This window comes from Seriola dumerili, unplaced genomic scaffold (genome assembly GCF_002260705.1).
Source record: "Seriola dumerili isolate Sdu_G_001 unplaced genomic scaffold, Sdu_1.0 BDQW01000104.1, whole genome shotgun sequence".
Taxonomy (NCBI): domain Eukaryota; kingdom Metazoa; phylum Chordata; class Actinopteri; order Carangiformes; family Carangidae; genus Seriola; species Seriola dumerili.
In genome coordinates, this window is record NW_019174359.1 from 971,528 (window position 1) to 990,958 (window position 19,431).

General features: G+C 40.6%; 1 protein-coding gene across 1 annotated transcript in view; it reads right to left on the minus strand.

The window, feature by feature from the left end:
- Positions 1 to 19,431, minus strand: part of LOC111222592 (ras/Rap GTPase-activating protein SynGAP-like) — a 96,901-nt gene that overhangs the window by 19,891 nt on the left and 57,579 nt on the right. Inside the window, exons 5-14 of the mRNA XM_022746385.1 lie at positions 15,849 to 15,970; positions 9,363 to 9,516; positions 8,906 to 9,004; positions 5,983 to 6,237; positions 4,299 to 4,628; positions 4,028 to 4,172; positions 3,151 to 3,295; positions 2,764 to 3,000; positions 1,562 to 1,763; positions 395 to 597 (exon numbers count right to left, since the gene is read on the minus strand). Of these exons, the coding sequence (XP_022602106.1) occupies positions 395 to 597; positions 1,562 to 1,763; positions 2,764 to 3,000; positions 3,151 to 3,295; positions 4,028 to 4,172; positions 4,299 to 4,628; positions 5,983 to 6,237; positions 8,906 to 9,004; positions 9,363 to 9,516; positions 15,849 to 15,970 (1,892 nt within the window). The remainder of the gene's footprint in view (positions 1 to 394; positions 598 to 1,561; positions 1,764 to 2,763; positions 3,001 to 3,150; positions 3,296 to 4,027; positions 4,173 to 4,298; positions 4,629 to 5,982; positions 6,238 to 8,905; positions 9,005 to 9,362; positions 9,517 to 15,848; positions 15,971 to 19,431) is intronic.

The window sequence follows — 19,431 nt, forward strand, 5'->3', positions numbered from 1 at the left end:
GCATTCAAGCTGTTTTATGGTTGGAGCTGGTCAAGGCAGCGCTACTTTTAACGACTATATACACAATTAGCTCAGGACTCTTTTTTGTTGCGGGTCACAAGCCACAAGGTGAGGAGCCACTGGTTCAATCTTTAACAACCTGTTGGGATTTACAACCCTATCATTTGTTCAAATCTCTAGTAACTAGTAACTTCTTCTGTCTGATTAAAAGTAGGTCTATAATGTTTTTCTCTGAATTGCAGTGAAGTAGAACCTGAACATGTTCCTTTCCACCAAGAACAGAGAAATGAACAATCAAAGTTTAAGCATTTGACATCAAAGACAGCTGGTGATAAAAATGACAGTAAAATCCCAGATGTTTTGTGAAGCTGTTATAATCACAGAGGTCGCCTACCTATTAAGATCCCTCATCATGAGATTCTGAAACTCGGATGAGATGCCCCTGTTGAAGCTCGGCCGTGACAGCAGCCTGTCTGTCTGTCTCTCCGGGACCCTGTCTGTCTGGTGGCTGGGCTGCCTCTGGAGGTGCGGGTTACGCAAGGCCATGCTGATGTCATTCAGGAGGCGAGGCAAAGGACCCAGTTTTATGATGGCATCCTGTGGTTAACAGGAAAAAGAAAATGAGATTTGCTGCGGATTTATAAAATAATCTTTTTTTTTCTTTCATATCCAATGCAAGGGGTTTCATTAAAATGCCATGTATCCACCTCCGCTCACCTGGTGCTTGTAAAAGTTAATGACAGCTCAAGTTTGATTAATGACTCACAGCCTCATTTGGCAAAACGTTTCAGATGAGAGAACAGCAAGACATTTTTGAGACTGAATTGTTGAAATTCAGTGTTCAAGTGATATATCGAGTCTGAATTTGATGTAGTTTGGCAGCAGGGTAATAAAAACTGGAGTGATGTACAGGGGGTGGACACAATAAGACGAACTCCTGTTATAATATATTGTTATTCACTGCAACAGCTTAGAAAGAAGTAGGATTTTTGTTGTCAGAAAGGTGTTGACTGAACACTGGCAAATTCATTTAAACCCTGCATTGTTTTTGTCATGTGAAGCTATTATTTTTTCCCCTATACATGAGAGGGAACAATGTGGATGTCCAATCCCTGTATCGCAATGTGGTTAAAAATATAGAAACATTAGCACATGACGAAAATGAATAACTGAAAAACCCAAGAGATATCCTGCGTAAAATAATAAAAAAATAAAATAAAAATGTGAATGCAATAGTATATGTTTAGAAAATGTGTCCTTATATTATTTTTTGGGTTATGGTTATCGTGGCGTACAGTAAATTGATTACAAATACAGCATTATTAGCAACAAATAACAAGCAAGAAAATCAAGGAATGATGATTAATGAACCAAGAGATATCAAATTAAGATACTAAATGAAAAGGCACAAAAAATAATAAATGTTATTGGTTTTTTAAATAATGTTCCTAAGATAGTCATTAATTGCCATATCACTGAAATGAAAAAAAAAAATCTTACAATGTTAAATATATCTTATATGATATGGATGCAGTTTATAATGGAGTATAATTGTGTTTACCTTGCTGAGCTGAGCCATAACCTCCCATAGGAGACTGTGCAGTATAGACAGCTCCCTGCCCAGGTCGATGTATCCCTCAAAGCCGCCTGCATTGCTCACACTGTCCAGGTTGGAGATCTCGTACAGGAACTGCTGCATGGAGCCCCACTCCATCTCTAAAAACTCATTCATGAAACACATGTACTCCTCTTTACTGCCAAACCTGCAGGTGGGAAGTGGAGATAAGCAGGTGGGTGGTATGAAAGAGAAAAGAAAGTGACAGAGAAAAAAAAAACAAAAAAAAACAATAGAGTAACACATTAAATGTCAACTGAAATCGTTTTCCATGATAGTTGTTAACAAGAGCTTCTGTTTCTACCACAAAAATGTCCTCCATTCTAACTGCCATCGTTTTCAAGGCTAAAACATTACAATACATTTTAGGTGTGAATCCATGAACATATGCAAATGTGTTTGTTTAAAATCACACAGTGGTAAAAAAAAGATCTGTTGTACGATGACACAGTGTTGTTTTAGCATTACTCAGTTTAATGACTAAACTTTTAAAGTTTCTTGAACAATGAGGAAAAGAAGCAACAACTCGAGTCACTCTTCCATTAAAAATGTGTGTACAGCGACATATGGTCGCTTTTATTCACGCTACTTTTCATAGGTTCAGAGTCAGAGAGAAAAACTGGCAGCTAAACAGTAATGAATGTCTCCTATGGTGTAACCCAGAGTTCAGTTTTTGGGGCACTAATATTCACCATTTTCATCAACATACCCGAGTACAAATGTTCCAGGTGTTGGGTATTTTGCCTATATGCAGATGACACTGTCATTTACTATTGTGTCCATTGTCTCAGTCAAGCTTGTGTCTATATAAAGATTTTAGTTATTATTATGATCTAAATATAGTTTTGAATGCAGGTAAACTACTTTATTTCAAAATGGCTTCAGATCTTATTATGAGCATTTTGACTGCAGGGAAAGAGAGACTTAAATATAAAAATATTTGCAAATTTTATGTAAATGATGACCAGCTTTCTTTGTCACTTAACAAAGGAACACAGAATTAAAATTTCAGTTTAGAAAAAAGGGAAATGTAAGAAGAGATTGATGCTTCTGTGTTTAGCATCGATTCTGTCTAGCATACAGTAATGTACTGGTTAGCGACTGGCTGCAAAGAGTTAGAGCTGTAAATAAAATGAAATAAAACTGACTTGGAGAAGTTAGCCAGGTTTTGCACTACTTTAGCGATGAGCGTGAGTGTGCGTGATGTCTGCTCGTCGGGATACTCCTGGGTGAGGTTGAAGAGAGATGGGGACATGATGGCAGGACACAGGAAGCGTAGAAAGAGGGAACCGCTGATGAGGCGGTCTGCGATGTCTTCCCGACCCCTCTCAGCGCAGCGCACTCTCCAGGAGGCAAAAACTTCCTTTAGCTCTCGAGGGAAAACACTGTGAAGGGACACGTCAGGATCAGGCACAAACTGTGGCGAGTTTCTCTACTTCCCAGTGAAAGAATCTCAAGCCTCATGTATCTTTAATATAGCAGCGAGGAAAAAACACACTCAATACAAAGGATTATTATAATTTTTTCCAACTGACCAATGGGAGTTGACAATCTTGCAGAGCGCCAGTTCACAGCACATTCGGAGATTGGCTTGGTGGTCTGGGAGCACAGAGGGTGGTGTTCTCATGGGGTCCACTTCACAATTTTCCTCTGACTCATACAAGGCCCTTATGAACTCCCCTACAAATGACATTTTATTATTAACAGCAAAACAGCATGTTCAGAGTTGTTAATACAGAAAGCAACAATAACGACCAACAATATAAAAGAAATCCATTATAATCCATTTTAAATAATGGCTGCAAAACCAGGAGGCTAATAGCTACCTGCTACCTTAAAAAAAGTCAAGTGATAGTTTAGGTATTTAGTCAATTATTTCCCTTGTACTATCTGCAGATGGTGGATTATGCTGGGAATAGTAGCCCCAACTCCTAATGTAATTGTCAGGTGTTTATGTGTTGTACAAACATTCATGCATAAAACTGGGATAACCAGTTTTATGTACGAGGAGTTTGCACAGTGTGCTAAAAATATTAAGCCCTTCCCTTCCCTCTATGTTTGAGAGCTGCCTCTTATTTCCATCGACATCAGGCACTTGAGCTGAGCTAGGATAATCACATAATTCAATATTTCTTCAAATTCCACAAGGAAATATAAGAAAAACCCGCCTGACTCTGGGTAAGTCGGAAAATAATAAAATTCCCAAACAAACCAAACTATCTCTTCAAAAGAGAAAGTGGGAAACAGTATCTTAGAGAAGATTTTTTTTTCCCTTTAATTAAAAGTTGTGTCATTCCAAAAGTTCATCTCCTGAATCTGAAATTAACTTGAAATTGATGTGAACAATTCACAGCTGCTTTAGTTTATACAGTACTAAACTCGAAGGTCACGAACCCCGCTGTTCTGGCTCACCTATAGCATCCTTGAGGTACTTATGTCCAATCAGTTTGAGGTACTCTTCTATGGCTTTGGTGGCCAGAGTGTTCTCTCTGAAGATAAGGTGTTCTCGGTCGATGAATCTGTCTACCTCACACATCGCCATGTCTGAGAGGAAATCCTGGAGAAACAGAAAAAACTCAATTATTGCTCTAAAGGTTTTGATGACAAGAATAGAAAAAGAAAGCTGTTTTAGATCAGTCTGACAGATACCAAAAGGTCAAACAGAGGAATCAGTGTCCCGTACCTTAGCTTTTCCCGTGCTCTGCAGTATATGCACCAGCGCACAGGCCACTTCCTCTTTGCTCTTCACACTCAGCACGGGCTCCAGCACAGCACACATGGTGCGGTAGTTATTGGTGACGTACTCTGCGAACTCCTTGTACAGCTCCATGGGCAGGATGTTCATGGTCTGGAAGCGGGATTTGAGGCGTAGGGATGCGTTGATGATCTTCCCCCCTCCCACACCAGCTCCCTTGGTGAGGACGCTGGGCTGGATGACCGGGTACCACTGCTCCACAAACTGACGTCCAGTGATGCTTGAGATGGGGATGCTTACAAGCCCTAAGTATGTGCTCTTTTCCTTAGGGGGGAGGGGGAGCACATATTAGTCGGGATAACCATGTGTCAAAGAAATGTATTTTACAAAAATGTGAAATGTAAAAAAAAAAGAAAAAGAGAAGTTCATTCAAGTCTGCGGCCCTGAATTAATAATGAGTAGCAAGACTAACACTGGGTCCCGGGAGTGTTGTTTGAAGCTAGAAATTAGTTGTTGGTGGTGCTACTCTTGTAATAAATTGAGAGTAATAAAAATGATCACATTTATGACTTAATTTTTTTGTTTCTAAAATGTTTTATTTTTGACAAACTCAAAAAAATATATTTTTCTTGTCAAACAACAGAAAATGGCCCAAACGCTGTGAATGAGCAGGGGGTTTATAGGGTTCTTCATCCATGGCATGACTCATGATTACGACCTTAATTATTACCATTGTTTCTGGCTTTTTTTTTTTCCTTTTGAGCCGGCACTTCATTTTGGACAGACGCACTGTTGATTGACAACACTCACAATTTCCATCCATTTCAAACTATGGACGTTGCATAACTGTTTTGTTGTTACTGTTGCTACTGCTACTCACAGTATAATTCAGCATCTCTTTGCTGTTGTTGAAATGATGCTCTACTGAACAAAACTGCACATTTCTGTTGTGAAAATGTTGGAGGAGCAGGAGCTGTTCCAGGGTTCATAAAGATTTTCTACCAAAACTCACCTCTAGGAATATTTGAGTGTTTCAGTATTTTTATTCCCTTATTTATTCAAACCTGCAGTAATTTAATTATTAGCCACTTTGGGGAACCAGAAACGTAAGAAGGTTGTGCTTGTTTACACATGTAACATTTACAAAGCTAAATTATCATTCATTTGAAGCCAAGTTGGTTAAAGTAAGTTCTTTTTTAGCTCTGCTTTTGGTCTCCACCAACAACTCCTGAGGGAAATATCTGGCTCTTTAGCTGCTAAATGCTGCACTACATTCACCAGCTAGTTGTTAGCTGTGTCTGTGAGCAGGTAGTGTGAAATGGCTTTTTATAGCTTTGCTGCCGCACACAGCTGTTGGTGACAGTGACGCTAACCTTGGGGCTGAACAGATAAACAATGAACTGAAAACTTGTTATAAAACTCCATAGAGCTGCACATCGCAGACTCAGGTGCTGATTCAATCCCTTTCACACTGTCAGATTGCTATTATAAAAATATGGATTATAGCCACTTTAAAATTCTCTTGTATCTATATTTGAGTGAGTAATTGTATTCCCATTGAGTCACAGTGCAGCTTTATGGAGCAGGGAGCTAAAATAAACCAAATATTTCTGCACTGCTTCTGTCTTGATTTTATTATAACAAACTAGCCGCTCTCAGACCTCCATGTTACAGATCTCTTTGTCACCTTGCGTCTCTTCTTGTCCGTCTCCTTGTATAGATGAAGGCGTAGGTTGCGGACGGCTGGCAGGTTGTTGAATTCAAAGTGCTCGCCCCAGAAAACGGTGTCAGTGCGGGGCTTGCTGGTGGTACGTGCGTACAGCATGTCGTCCAGGCAAAGTTCGCAGTAGTAGCGTTTCTTGGCTGGAAGCTCGCGGGCCTCGATGATCCACAGTTTGAGCACATTGTCCACCCTCCGGCTGTTGTCCTGCGTGGAGATGAAGTAAGGTCAAATAAGGTCAAGTGCATCTAATAAAAGAAGTCATTATTTAAAAAAAAAAAAAAGCTTTACAGAGAAAAGGGGATATGATGCAGGGGAAAATATGTTTAACAGCAAAGAAACAAGATATAGAAGCAGAGACAGTGTGTGCGAATGAAGGGCGACAGCAGGTCAGCCTGCTGGAGAACAGAGTAAATGACAGGAAAGAAATGGCAGGTGACATGGTGGTTGATCTACTGTGGCTGTACTTGATAAATTGCCATCAACTCTGGACTTTAATACAGCGACAGAAGACGGCACGACAGAGACACACAAAAGAAAGATTTAAAAAATATGAAGGGTAGGAGGAGAAGAGCGGTCTAACTGGCTGAAAAAAGTAATGCACAAACGGACAAATGACACAATGCACATGTGCTACAAAGACAGGGGACAAACAATGGTGGTAATGTTTCTGTAGACAGCTACACTTCCTAATCATGATCACAAAGCTCAAGCTATATTTGACATCCCCCATGGGAGGAGAGAGTACCGTGCTGATTGCAGAGTGATGTTTCAGCGAACGGGGGGGCTGAGTCATTTCAACTGGGCTGAAATGCCATTGTTGTTAGCCCCCTGTTTGCTTCAGACTATTTGAGTCCTAATTTAGACAGCTCAATGCGTGAGCATCAGCGAGATCCATAGCTCTTAAGTTCTCCATTTGTATGCTCTTTGATAACCAGCGCCAAACACAAGACATAATTAATTCCAAACCTCTGAGTTTGAATGTGCTGGGCATCTGGTGGCTCAGTTTGCTAGTGCACATACAGTGCAGCAACATCAGTATGGGCTCGAGTCCTCTGCCTTGATACGTTACATCCTCCCTAGTTTCGGTCTTATCTCGATTTCACTATCAAAAAACTACTAAAACACTAAAGCAGGGTGGAGTGGCTGCTATGCTTTAAAAAAAAATAATCAAAAAAACACCAAACAATCAAAGTTCAAAGAGGGATTTAAAAGTCCTTGTCTCTGCAGTGAGTCTTATCGCTGTCAATGCATCTGCTCCGAGATGCTCGGTGCATGTTGTTTCGGGGGAGAAGGGGGGGGGGGGGGGGGGGGGGGGGGGGTGGGGGGGGGGGGGGGGGGGGGGGGGGGATTTTGGAGACAGCCCCCACATGGAGTCCTTGGAGCACCATGACTCAGCCAGGACCCCCGCAGCCCGAGCATCTGGACAAGGCATTCAGCTCGGGTGATGTTTCAACTCAGTCTTGCTTAATAACTTGTAAGTCTCTGGTTGCCATCAAAGCTGCATATCTTGCACACCCGCTCACTTTTTTAATAACACAGCGGGGACATATGGGACAATTTCACAGAATTATGAAATCCGGGTGAGAATTAGGATGTTGGTTTGAGCTCTGAGCTGATATGAAGGACTGAGATTTGTTTTCTTTTTTAAATCACAGTACATTAAAGCTGCACGAGGAAAGATTTTCATGTGAAAATACTAAATCTTATCTTCCTGATGACACAGTAAAGCGCGCTCTCATCTGCGCTAATTAATTATCATACGGACACACTGACATTAGGCTTCATGCAAGAACATTTTCACCAAACTCTCCCAACTGGACGAACTTGTCACAAAGCTCAGTGAACGCCACCTGTTCATGAGATTGTGCACATTTCGTGATATTTGATCATTTGGTATAATCAATGCCCCTAAAACAGCCATATTAGGCTACCTGTTCAAACCCAAACAGGAAAAAGGAAGAATTTCACATCGCAGAGCTTCAAGTACTGCTCTTGGAAACCAGCAGACGAAAGAAATGAAAATGACAAAAGTTAAGCAGTGTCAGGAGTCATATCAGAGGACCCGAAATGATTAGAAAATAGTAAAACTGCCAATGAAGAGGGAAGGGACATAAAGTTACATGCTAAAAACGGGGGAAATGACAGTCACGAGTGAATATCGTAGGCCTCAGCAGGTTTATGGTGCAACGATCAGTGATCCTGGACAGGGACCTGAGGCAGCTGTCACACTGCGAGAATTTTCCTCTCAGTATTATATTCAAACTTACACATCTGTACATGACTTGTGGATTTAGTTCACACCTAAAAGAAAAATTCTAATTTCAAGAAACTGATGAATGCCACAAATTGTCTTCTATCACCCGAACATGCCGCCTAAGAGCGAACCTGTCCGTATGTGTGCGTCTTGCATGAGGCCTGATGTCTCTTAAAGAGCAGTGAGGAAGAGAGGAAGCAGGATTCACAACGTTAGATCTTCTACCTTTTGTCCCCTCAGTACCCTGTAGTATCATGTATCACAGACATGCTGGGCTGGTAAACATCAGCCTGCTGTGTGCAATTTACTGACATCACATTACCTGATTTGTGGATATCAATGTTTTTTTTTTTTTTTTCGAAAACAGCAATTTGAATCCTCCACCCTGCAACGTTACCTCGTGTAGCTTCAATATTTGCTTGGAGAAGCGGCTAAATTGTTCAGCACAGACACACACAGACACGAGGATGGAGTTCACACAGAGAAATGAAGCGGTGCGCTCTTATTGAAAACAGACAACAACGGGAGACGGGGAGGAGAGAGAGAGACACACAGACAGAGGGATCATCCTTTTTTTTTTTTTTTCCTCCTCTACCGCATCCCTTTCTCTCCCCTCACCTTGTTGGGCTTGACAGCTCTCTGCAGGTTCTCGATCCATTTGTCTCTCTCTGCAGCTGAGCGACACGCAAAGCACTTGGTTCCCGATGCCGTAGTCACCTGAGGTTATAGCCAATGGTAAATTCAACAACCACAGCCATTAGTTACTATGGAGACTGCAACTAAGGCGCCAAAACAATGTCTTGCATTCACTCTCAACCTCTGTCATGTTCCACTAATGGAAAGGTGATGGACAATCTAACAGACTCCTGCAGCAAATTATATAGGGACTAGGGCTCATTTTCACTGTCCTTGTGTCTTCCATTTTTTAAAATATGAAAAAAATTATATTTTCATTTCACATCAGTGTCACTTGTGAGGATGAAACAAGAGTTTTGTTGCTATTGACTGCTCTGTACACTTCACTGTGAGTGTGAGTGTGGTGTTGCTTGTCCACACTGTGCAGCTCAGTTCTCACCTCAAAGCAGTACTCTTGTCCCAGGATGCTCGAGTGGACAGGTTTGATGATGGCGTCCTCGTCCAGAGTGAGGTCCAGCGCCTCAGCGGCGCTGCTGGGAGACAGCAAGGACTCATGGGAGTGGGACTCTTTGAAGCTCTGCATCAAACGGGTCCTGGGAGGAGTGATAGTTGTGGTTAGATGTGGAGAGGAGAGAGAGAACAGCTCTTTTACTGAAGATGGGCTTACGCTTCGGTTCTGCGCACAAAAATATAAAAGAAATGGTTTTTGTCCAAATATGGCAATTCCATGTTAATTTTCAAATTCAGTCGGTTTTATAGAAGCAGATTTCACCCATAAACCGTAAGTAAAGATGGACGTAGCCTCTGTGACGTCACAGGTTTCTGTACAGCGGTTTTGAAGCTCAGATTTCGCTGCGTAATAAAAAACAATGGAATGGGTGAGTTATATAAAAATTCACTCCTGCACAGGCTGTAAACATATATCTCTGCTCTAAAAGGTGACTCGCTTTTGGAGTCAGCCTCAAGTGGTTATTAGAGGAACTACAGTTTTTGGCACGTTGGTGTTGGCTTCATTTTTCAGCCGCGGAGGTTTTTGGTTGATTTCATCAAAACCAACGTTTCTTTTCATCTTTATATTTGTGTACTGACAATCAGCGATATACAATGTATTTACCTACAACATTAACACATCACTTATAAATATCTAGCACCTGGAAAAAGACATTAAAGCAAACTGCCATCAGGAAAAACCTCATATTTCTATCCTAAAAATGCAATTACATTTCTTTTAAGACACAATCGTAAGATATATTTTACATTTCAATTGTTCCTGCTAAGATGTTGCCTTCACTGTCTTTATCATATATCTGACTTTTCAACATTTTAGCTGCTTTTGCCAGTGACAGCAAGTAATTAATAATTAGTCAAAGCTATTAACCTTGTATCACTAAAAGGCAAAGAGAAAGAAAGATGAAAAACACGTCAGCCACTGAAAAATAGAGCAAATCCCTTAAAGTGTCCTCTCTAAGTGATCTAACAGACAGCTGTGATGTGAACAGACACATCAAGCCTCTGTTGCCACAAGGTTCATTGGTTGAATTTGAAAGAAAATCCAGTAGATTGAGTGGACAGCAAAGTGACTCTGATCCCGTGCACTTATTCTGAAACACTCATTACGACCTTGTTTGAAATGTAAATGATTGCTTGTATCATATCATCAATTACACAACATCAAAAGGATATTTTGTTTTTTTCATAATGCATTACAGTTTTGTCTTTTTTTGCAGGTTTGGAAACCAAAGATTTAAGAGGACTGCACTAAATATTAACCAGATATCTTAACTTTTGGAATTAGTATTTGCACAGCTGTCTTTACACATATATCCAGTCTTTTCCCTCCAGGCAAAACATTTTTAAACTCCACACACGATATTTTCAAATAATCTTTATAATATCATTAATCCTGACACAGATACAGTATGCACAAGACTCACACTAACAAGTGAACAGGGTTTCCACTAAAGCCTGGCCATCATGCTCACCTACACACTTCCTCCCACACACACACACACACACACACACACACACACACACACACACACACACACGCATGCACGAAGTAGGTAAAATTACAGACCAGCTCAGCAGAGAGTCACTGAGACAGATGTATGATGACACAGTTAGTCTAACCAGAGAGCGACAAGGGACGGTCAGGTGTGATGAAGCCCCTCAGAGAAGAAAAGGGGGATGAAAAGGAGGAAAAAAAAAAAGAGAAGGATACTGTAGAAAAAAATACTGTTTATCCTCCGTGCTGCATCCGACTCTCTGCCTCTCCCCTGCGCTTGCACTGCTTTTGTCTATGTTCAATCATAACGTTCATCAACAGAGCACTGATTACATGTAGGGGACCAGGGGGGAGAGAAACAGAGAGAGAGAGAGAGAGAGAGAGAGAGAGCGAGAGAGAGAGATAAAAATAGACCCAAAGGAATGAGTCAGATTGAAGAGAATACAGAGAAGAGGAGAGGAGAGAGAGAGAGTGGGGGAGGTCATGAGAGGATGTGAGAGAAGGAAAGACTGATAGAGACAGAGGTGAGGGGTGGGCGATCGAGGGAGAAGACTTCTCAGAGGAAATCACGTTGATTATGTAAACAGTGGATCCTTTGGACAGGAAGAAAGTGAGAGCGAGGATGAGAGACAGGAGGGAAGGAAGGAAAGACGTGAATAGGTCGGAGTGGATGAAGTGATGGGGAAGAGAAAGTCTCAGTGGGAAGACGACACACACACACACACACACACACACACAATCGAGGGAGAAGACTTCTCAGAGGAAATCACGTTGATTATGTAAACAGTGGATCCTTTGGACAGGAAGAAAGTGAGAGCGAGGATGAGAGACAGGAGGGAAGGAAGGAAAGACGTGAATAGGTCGGAGTGGATGAAGTGATGGGGAAGAGAAAGTCTCAGTGGGAAGACGACACACACACACACACACACACACACACACACACACACACACACACACACACACACACACACACACACACACACACACACCTTGCAAATTATACCAAACACGTCACGACTGATGAGCCGCACATCTGAGAAAACACTCAGCAGCAGTAATGACAGACTAGACACAAGGGTTGATTGAGCAGATTCAAAACTCTCAAACAAATGTGGTGAAACTGAGAACTATTGTTTTGTGCTTCGTTGCAGTGAACAGCTGCTTCTCTGTTTTAAATCATTTCAAATGGAAAACCTGTGATTTCTGGACAGTTTGTTGATCAAAGTGAGACATCAGAAGAGGCTATGTTGCGCTTTCTGAACCTTTCTGGACATTTTATCCTTATTCTTTGTCACTGATGATAAATGACTAAATCATAAAATGGTCAACAGATGAGTAAACAATGAAAAGAAATGTTTGTAGCAGAGTTAGTCGTGTTTAACTAATATTAAAAGGATTGAGAGGCTAGCTGAAAGCTACATTTCTGACAAAAGTAATCGCCAACAATTTGGATGGCTGATTCTTCAGGAGCAGGTTCCAAATGTGAGGATTTAATGTTTTTCTATCACTGTATTTTCACTTTCGACAGCTGGTCGAACAAAACAAGACACAGGACAGATGCCTCGCTGGCTCTCTGGGAAACTGTGATGAACAGTTTTGACTATTTTCTGACCTTTCAAAGACTACACAGTGAACAGTTGACGGTTGTTTTCTCGATCAATTGAGAGCAACAACATTGATTGATAATGACAATCATAGTTGTAACCCTACACTGTATGTAAGAGTCAAATCTGAGCAGCTCAAGATGGATAACAGAAGGATCAGAACGATTCTTATTCAAAAAGTTCTGACTGAAGTTGATGAGAGGCTATTTGGATATGTCAAAAAAATGTATGGAAAATAATTACTAACAAATTTAACAGCTGGTTATTCATTTCTATCACTCATCGGGTAAAAAAGCTCAATATTAACAGAACCAGCTTCTCAAACATGAAGATTTGATGCTTTTCTGCTGCATTTAATTGCAAACTGAATATCTTTGGGTCTTGGACCGTTTGTCGGACAAGACATCACCTCTGCCTGCGGGAAATTGTGATGGGCTTTTTCATTATGTAGCAACATTTTTATAGGCTAAACAATTAATCATTTAATTAAAAAGTAATCACCAGGTTAATTGATAACAAGGATATAATGTGCCCTAATTTGTGGGGCAGAAAACCTCTTAAATTGCCAGGACACCGAACCTGTCTGCTGACAAAAAGGACAAGACAATTTTTTTCATATCACTAGTTTGCTTAACAATTAATTGATTAATTGAGAGAGTAATTGAAAGATTAACCAATAATGAATATACCCAGAAAATGCTCTCAATCTATTTAGGTCATCACAGGCAAATATATAGTATAAGAGTTATGAGCTGAGTGAAAGAGTGGCCTACAGTATTGTACAGGAAGAAACTACAATGACAAATCAGTGAAAAGAAACTATTGACAACCAATGTGTAAAAATATATATCAGAGCAGGTTTTAGAGCCTGTTTGGGAGCTCGGAGACATGCTTATGGCTGCATGAATTTCAATCCATGCCAAAAAAGGGCATGTGTTCTCAGCAAACCCTCCCTGGATAAATAAAGATAAAAAAAGGGAATAATAATGAACAAAGCTGCAGATGTTCACCGACATCCCTGACAGAAAACATCCAGAGAAAACCAGGAGCAGTGAAAATGGGTATCAGCCGTGAGGGCCTTGGCAAACAACCTCGACTTCACAAGACTCTTGACTTTTTTGTCCGTTCTGTGTCTCCTCAGACCAACCAGGGATAATAGACATTCACAACCTTTCCAAATGAATAAATCATGTGGAAATGCACCTTGGCAGACACCTGGCTCAGAAAAGGTTCTCTCCTGAGTGCACGTTTGCCCTGTGTTTAAACTATCAAGATGACCTTGTTCACATTTGAAGTTTGAGTTGGTCTTGGCTGTAGCTGTCCGGCGGGAGCTTACAGATAAACTGGATGGATAAAATTATAGCTGAAACAATTAGTTGGGGCTGCACAATTAATCAAAATATAATTAAAATCGCAATATGGCCAAGTGCAATATCCAAATCACAGGAACTGCAATTTGCAGGAGCTGCAATTTTTTTTAATGAAGGTAAAATGTGTCACAACAGTATTAATAGTGTAAGTGTTGTGGTGCTACAGGGACGCCCCACCCTACAAATCATATTCTCCGGACATAAAGGAACAAGTTTGTTTGGTACAAGACCCAACAAAAATCACATCATCATTTTTCAATCCTCTTCAGTGAAAATGAAAAGCAAAAACAACTGAAGTCCCATATCGCAATTGCTGCCAAAATAATTGCAATATGATTTTTTTCTTGCAAATTGTGCAACCCTATTATTAAACATTATTCGACAGAAAATTAATCAGCATTTTATTTTTTCCAAGCAAAAATTCAAACATTCTTTTGTTCCAGCTTCTTAATTGTGATGGGATAATAAACTGAATGAACAAAACAAGCAAAGCATCACATTAGACTTTATCTGATTGTAAAGCGTGTCGTCTTTTTAGCATTTTATCAAATGTTATCGATCAAACAGATACTTGATTAATTGAGAAAATAATCACAGTAAAGATAGATAACATTACCTGTAAAACTGTGAACCTCAAAAATGATAGAATATATTCTTCCATCTATTCCTGTTTTCTTCCTCAAAATAAAAACCTCCCTGTAAAAACTTCTGTCCAACCAACTGAAGGATTTCTCCCTAAAAAAACCCCATGCACCTCTGGTGCTGCTGGGCCTGAAGAATCCCTGCGCTGCAACAACTATGTACAGGATACAGAGGAGGTATAATTAAGCAAATCTCCCACTGACTCATTATGGTCTATACAGCTGCCATATGGCTGTCTGCTGGTTGCCATGGAGAGAGCGGGGATGTTTTTTTTCATCGGCCCGGCAGAGAAACAGCAACGGTGCTGAGTGTGACACTGCAGTGGGACATGAATGTGTAAAATAAACGACAATTCATTACAATGATAGATGGAGATAGAGAGAATGACAGATTAAGATAGAGACTGAAATAGAGATAGATAGATAGATAGATAGATAGATGTAGGAATTAATATCTATTCCTACATTTATCTATTTATTGTTTTTTATGATCGTCAGTCAAATTAGATAATAAAAGAAAGATTCTATGGCATTCATGTATTTGTTCATGTTAAACATGAGTGCATGATGCCATACAACAATGATAATCGTATCACATCTGCACAGGCTTAGTAGAATACAGCTGTTTTAATGCAACGGTATCAGGTGCTTGGGATCTGCAGATACACAAGTCCAAGTATCGCAATCAGTATTTGGGAAGGAATAAATGGTATCAGATCATCTCTAATATATAGATAGATTCTAATCTAACCCACCCATCCATTGCTAATGCTCATTTATCCTGATAGGAGGCTGGACCCCAGCATGCATACGTAGGGTGACAACCTGGACATGTCACCAGTGTCACACAGGGATCCTCGATAAAACAGTCAACTGTAAAATGCGAAATTCTTGAATTTTCCCTCCATCCTCCAGGAAAACATCACACTGTCGTGTACCAGTAAACACACTTCTGGTCCTAACTCAAAAACATCATAACACATTCCTGTGCAGCCTTCCCCTCATCTAATAAAACCTGCACTTTTTCCTAACTGACTCTGATCCTGAATTGGTTTTAAATGACCACTAACTGCATTATGGCCCATCGCAACATCCAGTTTCAATCAGAAAGATGCTTTAGATTGTATAAGCAGGAGGGAAAGTGAATTGCTTGAGATGCCGTAGCATGCATTACACAAACAGACTGGGAGAAACAGATTTCATACATAAATGCAGCTACACACTGCAGGGCCAAACACAGCCAGACACAGCAGACTAATCCACATGTGAATGCTCGAAATCACTCACACACACTCAGTCACTGACCTGTCTTGGTCGGCACTGCGGAAGCGGGGGAGGATCATGTGGCGGAAACTGCTGGTTCGGTCCAGTTTGGGCTGACTCTTAGCCCTCTTGATCGAGCCCTTCAACCTTCTACTGAGGAAACTCTGGAGCGGGTGGAGGAGGAGAGCAACAACAAGGGCAAACAGATGGAAAAGAAAAGGGAGGACGTGCATGACGCGGAGTCACAGAGACGGACATGTGGTCGGCGTGAGTCGGAGAAGATGAGTGGTTGAGTGATGAAGAGAGGACAGGAAATTCAGGTGCGGTTTGAAGAGGAAGATTGACAAGTATGATGACAAAATAAACGCAGATGATTCCCATGAGGTCGGTGTGGTTTGTGTCAGATGTGTGTGTGTACCAAAATCACATGAAGACACACGTACACACAAATGAAACACATGATGCGTGATGGGGGAGAGCACAAGGTAAATTTATTATGAACAAGAAACCACACATGTCCACTTGCCACAAAGAACTGCAGTGTCCTAACAGATCCTGTGGTGGGCAGTGCTGTGCCACACAGTCCAAGTCTCACACAGGGGTGCAGATTGTCCTACACGTCCTTATAAAAATCACAGTCGATCAATAGTTCATCGATAAGTGACATGATGACACGGGGTCCGTCCCAATACCCACACTTGGGGTATTTGCGATTCATGATTAGTCAGGTGTCTACGTGTGTGACGTATTTCTGGTTATTGCCACAGTGCCCAGGACATCCCGCCACGAATGCAAATATAAAAACTGTACATGGCTCTGAGGTGTCTGTCGGAACAAATAAGTCGGATCAACCACACATTACTGCAGCTACAGTCAGAGGGAAAAACACACATTCAAGAGCTGACAGGACTAACACAATTAATTAAGCAATTTAAATCAAGTATTTAGAAGCACGTTATTTTGAACGGTTTCTGTTTGATGCCACTGTTAATGATGCATATTTCTATAAATCTTTGATAAAAGGATATGATATTCAATATTTATCTTGACAGTATCAGATTTTCCATATCATTCTCATCAAGCTCATTTTGAACCGGTTGGTAATATTAAGTGAAAACCATCTGTGGAGGTTCTGCCGTCACTTTGTGTCTGGACATGATTATTGTAAATTCTGCATCCGACATGTTTCTAAAACAAACGTACAGGCGCACTACCGCCAACAACGGGACTGCTACGGAGCAGTAGACCGTGGTGAATTGTGGGATACGCTTAGCTCTGAACACCACTTCAAAGTGGTACCGGGAAAAGTGTGCATTAAATGCAGGTTAAGTGTATTGTGTGTTCATTTTTCTAAAGTGGGACACGCTCATCTTCTACCTGGCAGTGCGTGAACATGCAAGTGTGGGTACTGAGACAAGACCTTCGCTTTGCAGGACCATCCCGCCTCCAAGAACCTGGTTGGACAGACTTACACCCGTAAGTGTGACCAGTTCTTACTACAGAGCCCTGCACACTGATCAATTCAAAAAGGCATTTTTGTTAAGTTAATGATGATAGCATTTTGATTTTGAAAGAGGTGGGATATTTTCTTATTCCACTTCTTTAAAGAAATGTATTCTACTTTGTATCACGATAAATAATTAAAATAACGTCTTACCTTCTAAAAAAATCTTTGGAAAAAGTGAAACTACACCAAAAAAAATGTGATATTTCAATTAATCGATTAGTTGTTTTCTATCAATAATATTCTGTTTGACCGTATTGCAAATTGAACATCTTTGGGTTTTGGATTGTTGCTCATGTAAAAAAAAAAAGCAATGCAATGACATCACCTTGGGCTCTGCGAAACTGTGCCTGGCATTTATCACAATTCTTGACATTTTCATAGACCAATCGATTAATCAGTTAATCAACAATATGATCTGCAGATTAATTAATAATGAAAATAATTGTTAGTTGCAGCCCTTGATATTTCCTGCCTAAATGAAAGGGTTTTCATTCCACAAATAACATTTTAAAACAATGACATTCTTACGTTTGCAAACCTTAAAACTTTACAATGTTCACTGTGAAAGTAACTTGAGTGCAAAACATGCATGAAATATCACTTAATGATTTTCCTGCCCTCAAGAAGCTTCACCCATTCAGCTTTCAGGTGCATCCTGAAGGCTCACAGTAATATCATTTATGTACCTATAGCATAACAGCATTATTCAGTGGGAGAATGACTGCAGGGAAATGACACCTCGTCATCTGGCATGAGTCAAATGGCTTTGAAGCCTGTCTTGAGGATATGACTAAAGACTTGGCTCCATCTGCTGGTTCCAAGCTAATAGCCTGCATGACTAAATCTGATTTGATTTGCCGCTCCGTCTGACACTTTAAGTCTCAAGAAGTAAAAGTATTCAATACAGAGAGAGAGAGAGAGAGAGAGAGAGAGAGAGAGAGAGAGAGAGAGAGAGAGAGAGAGAAAAGCCTGAATCACAATAAACCACAATGAAGTGGGTTAACAGTGAGACGGGGGGAGCATCAACTTCATCTCCAGTGGCTACGTTTGCATGAACAAAAAAGGAGATCACTGGTGTCATTCAGTGTTTCGGCTCAATTTGCTGCTGTGCACATTTACTGGACGTGTGTAACTAGACGGTAATTTTTTAAAACACTAATTGTCAAACTTGGCTGAAAATGAACGTCTGAGCTCATGTAAAAGCTCAAAATGACCAGGGGTGTAGTGGAGTCTTGGTAGCTGAGTACACTGTGGTGGCATTGAGCAGCACATGCTCTGCACTTTACTTGAGTATTTCATACTACTTTATACTTTATACTCCACTATAATGTAGAGGAACGTACTTTTTTCTACAACAACAACTACAACAGTAAAATGTTTTTTTTTTTTTTTTTACACATTAATCCATCAACATTTGCTGGTTCCAGCTTCTTAAATATGAGGATTTGATGCTTTTCTTCACCATTCATTAACGTAAACTGAATACACTGTATTTCACTATTTGTCTCTCGGTCGGACAAAACGAGACATGTGAAGACGTGACCTTAGACCGTGAGAGAGTAAACTGGAACTTCTCAGTTTTGCAACCTATGATACAAGGTATAATAGTGGCCCGTTTCCTGGATTGTGGGTATTCTTATTTGTGATGATCTAAGTGCATTTTACTGATAATATCCTCCTGACATATTTTACTTTAGTGACATTTTTAATGGAGGATTTTTACTTGTAAGGGAGTATTTTTAGATTTTAGTGCTGCTACGTTTACTCAAACATTTTATCCACCCGACCGATCGACAACTAACTCGTAACTGCGTGGTGCATCACAGCTTTTTCACGTAAAGTGCCTTGGTGTGCTCAGGTCACATCTGTAGTTGTGTGCGCCTGATTAGCTAGCTTCTGGTGTTTTAACTGTACTCATCCATGTCAGGGATCCCTCTAAGTAGGTTGGGGTTTATGGAATGACAGCACGTGAAGTTTGTCTGTGAGAAAGTGCTTTTCCTCAGGCTCGGTGCCGTTTTAAGGGAACACTTCTTTTGCCTGAGAGGAGGCATTGCCTTAAAGACTAAAGTCAGGGATCAAAACTCTCCCATAAACAGTTAACATCACTGCTAGCAGGTA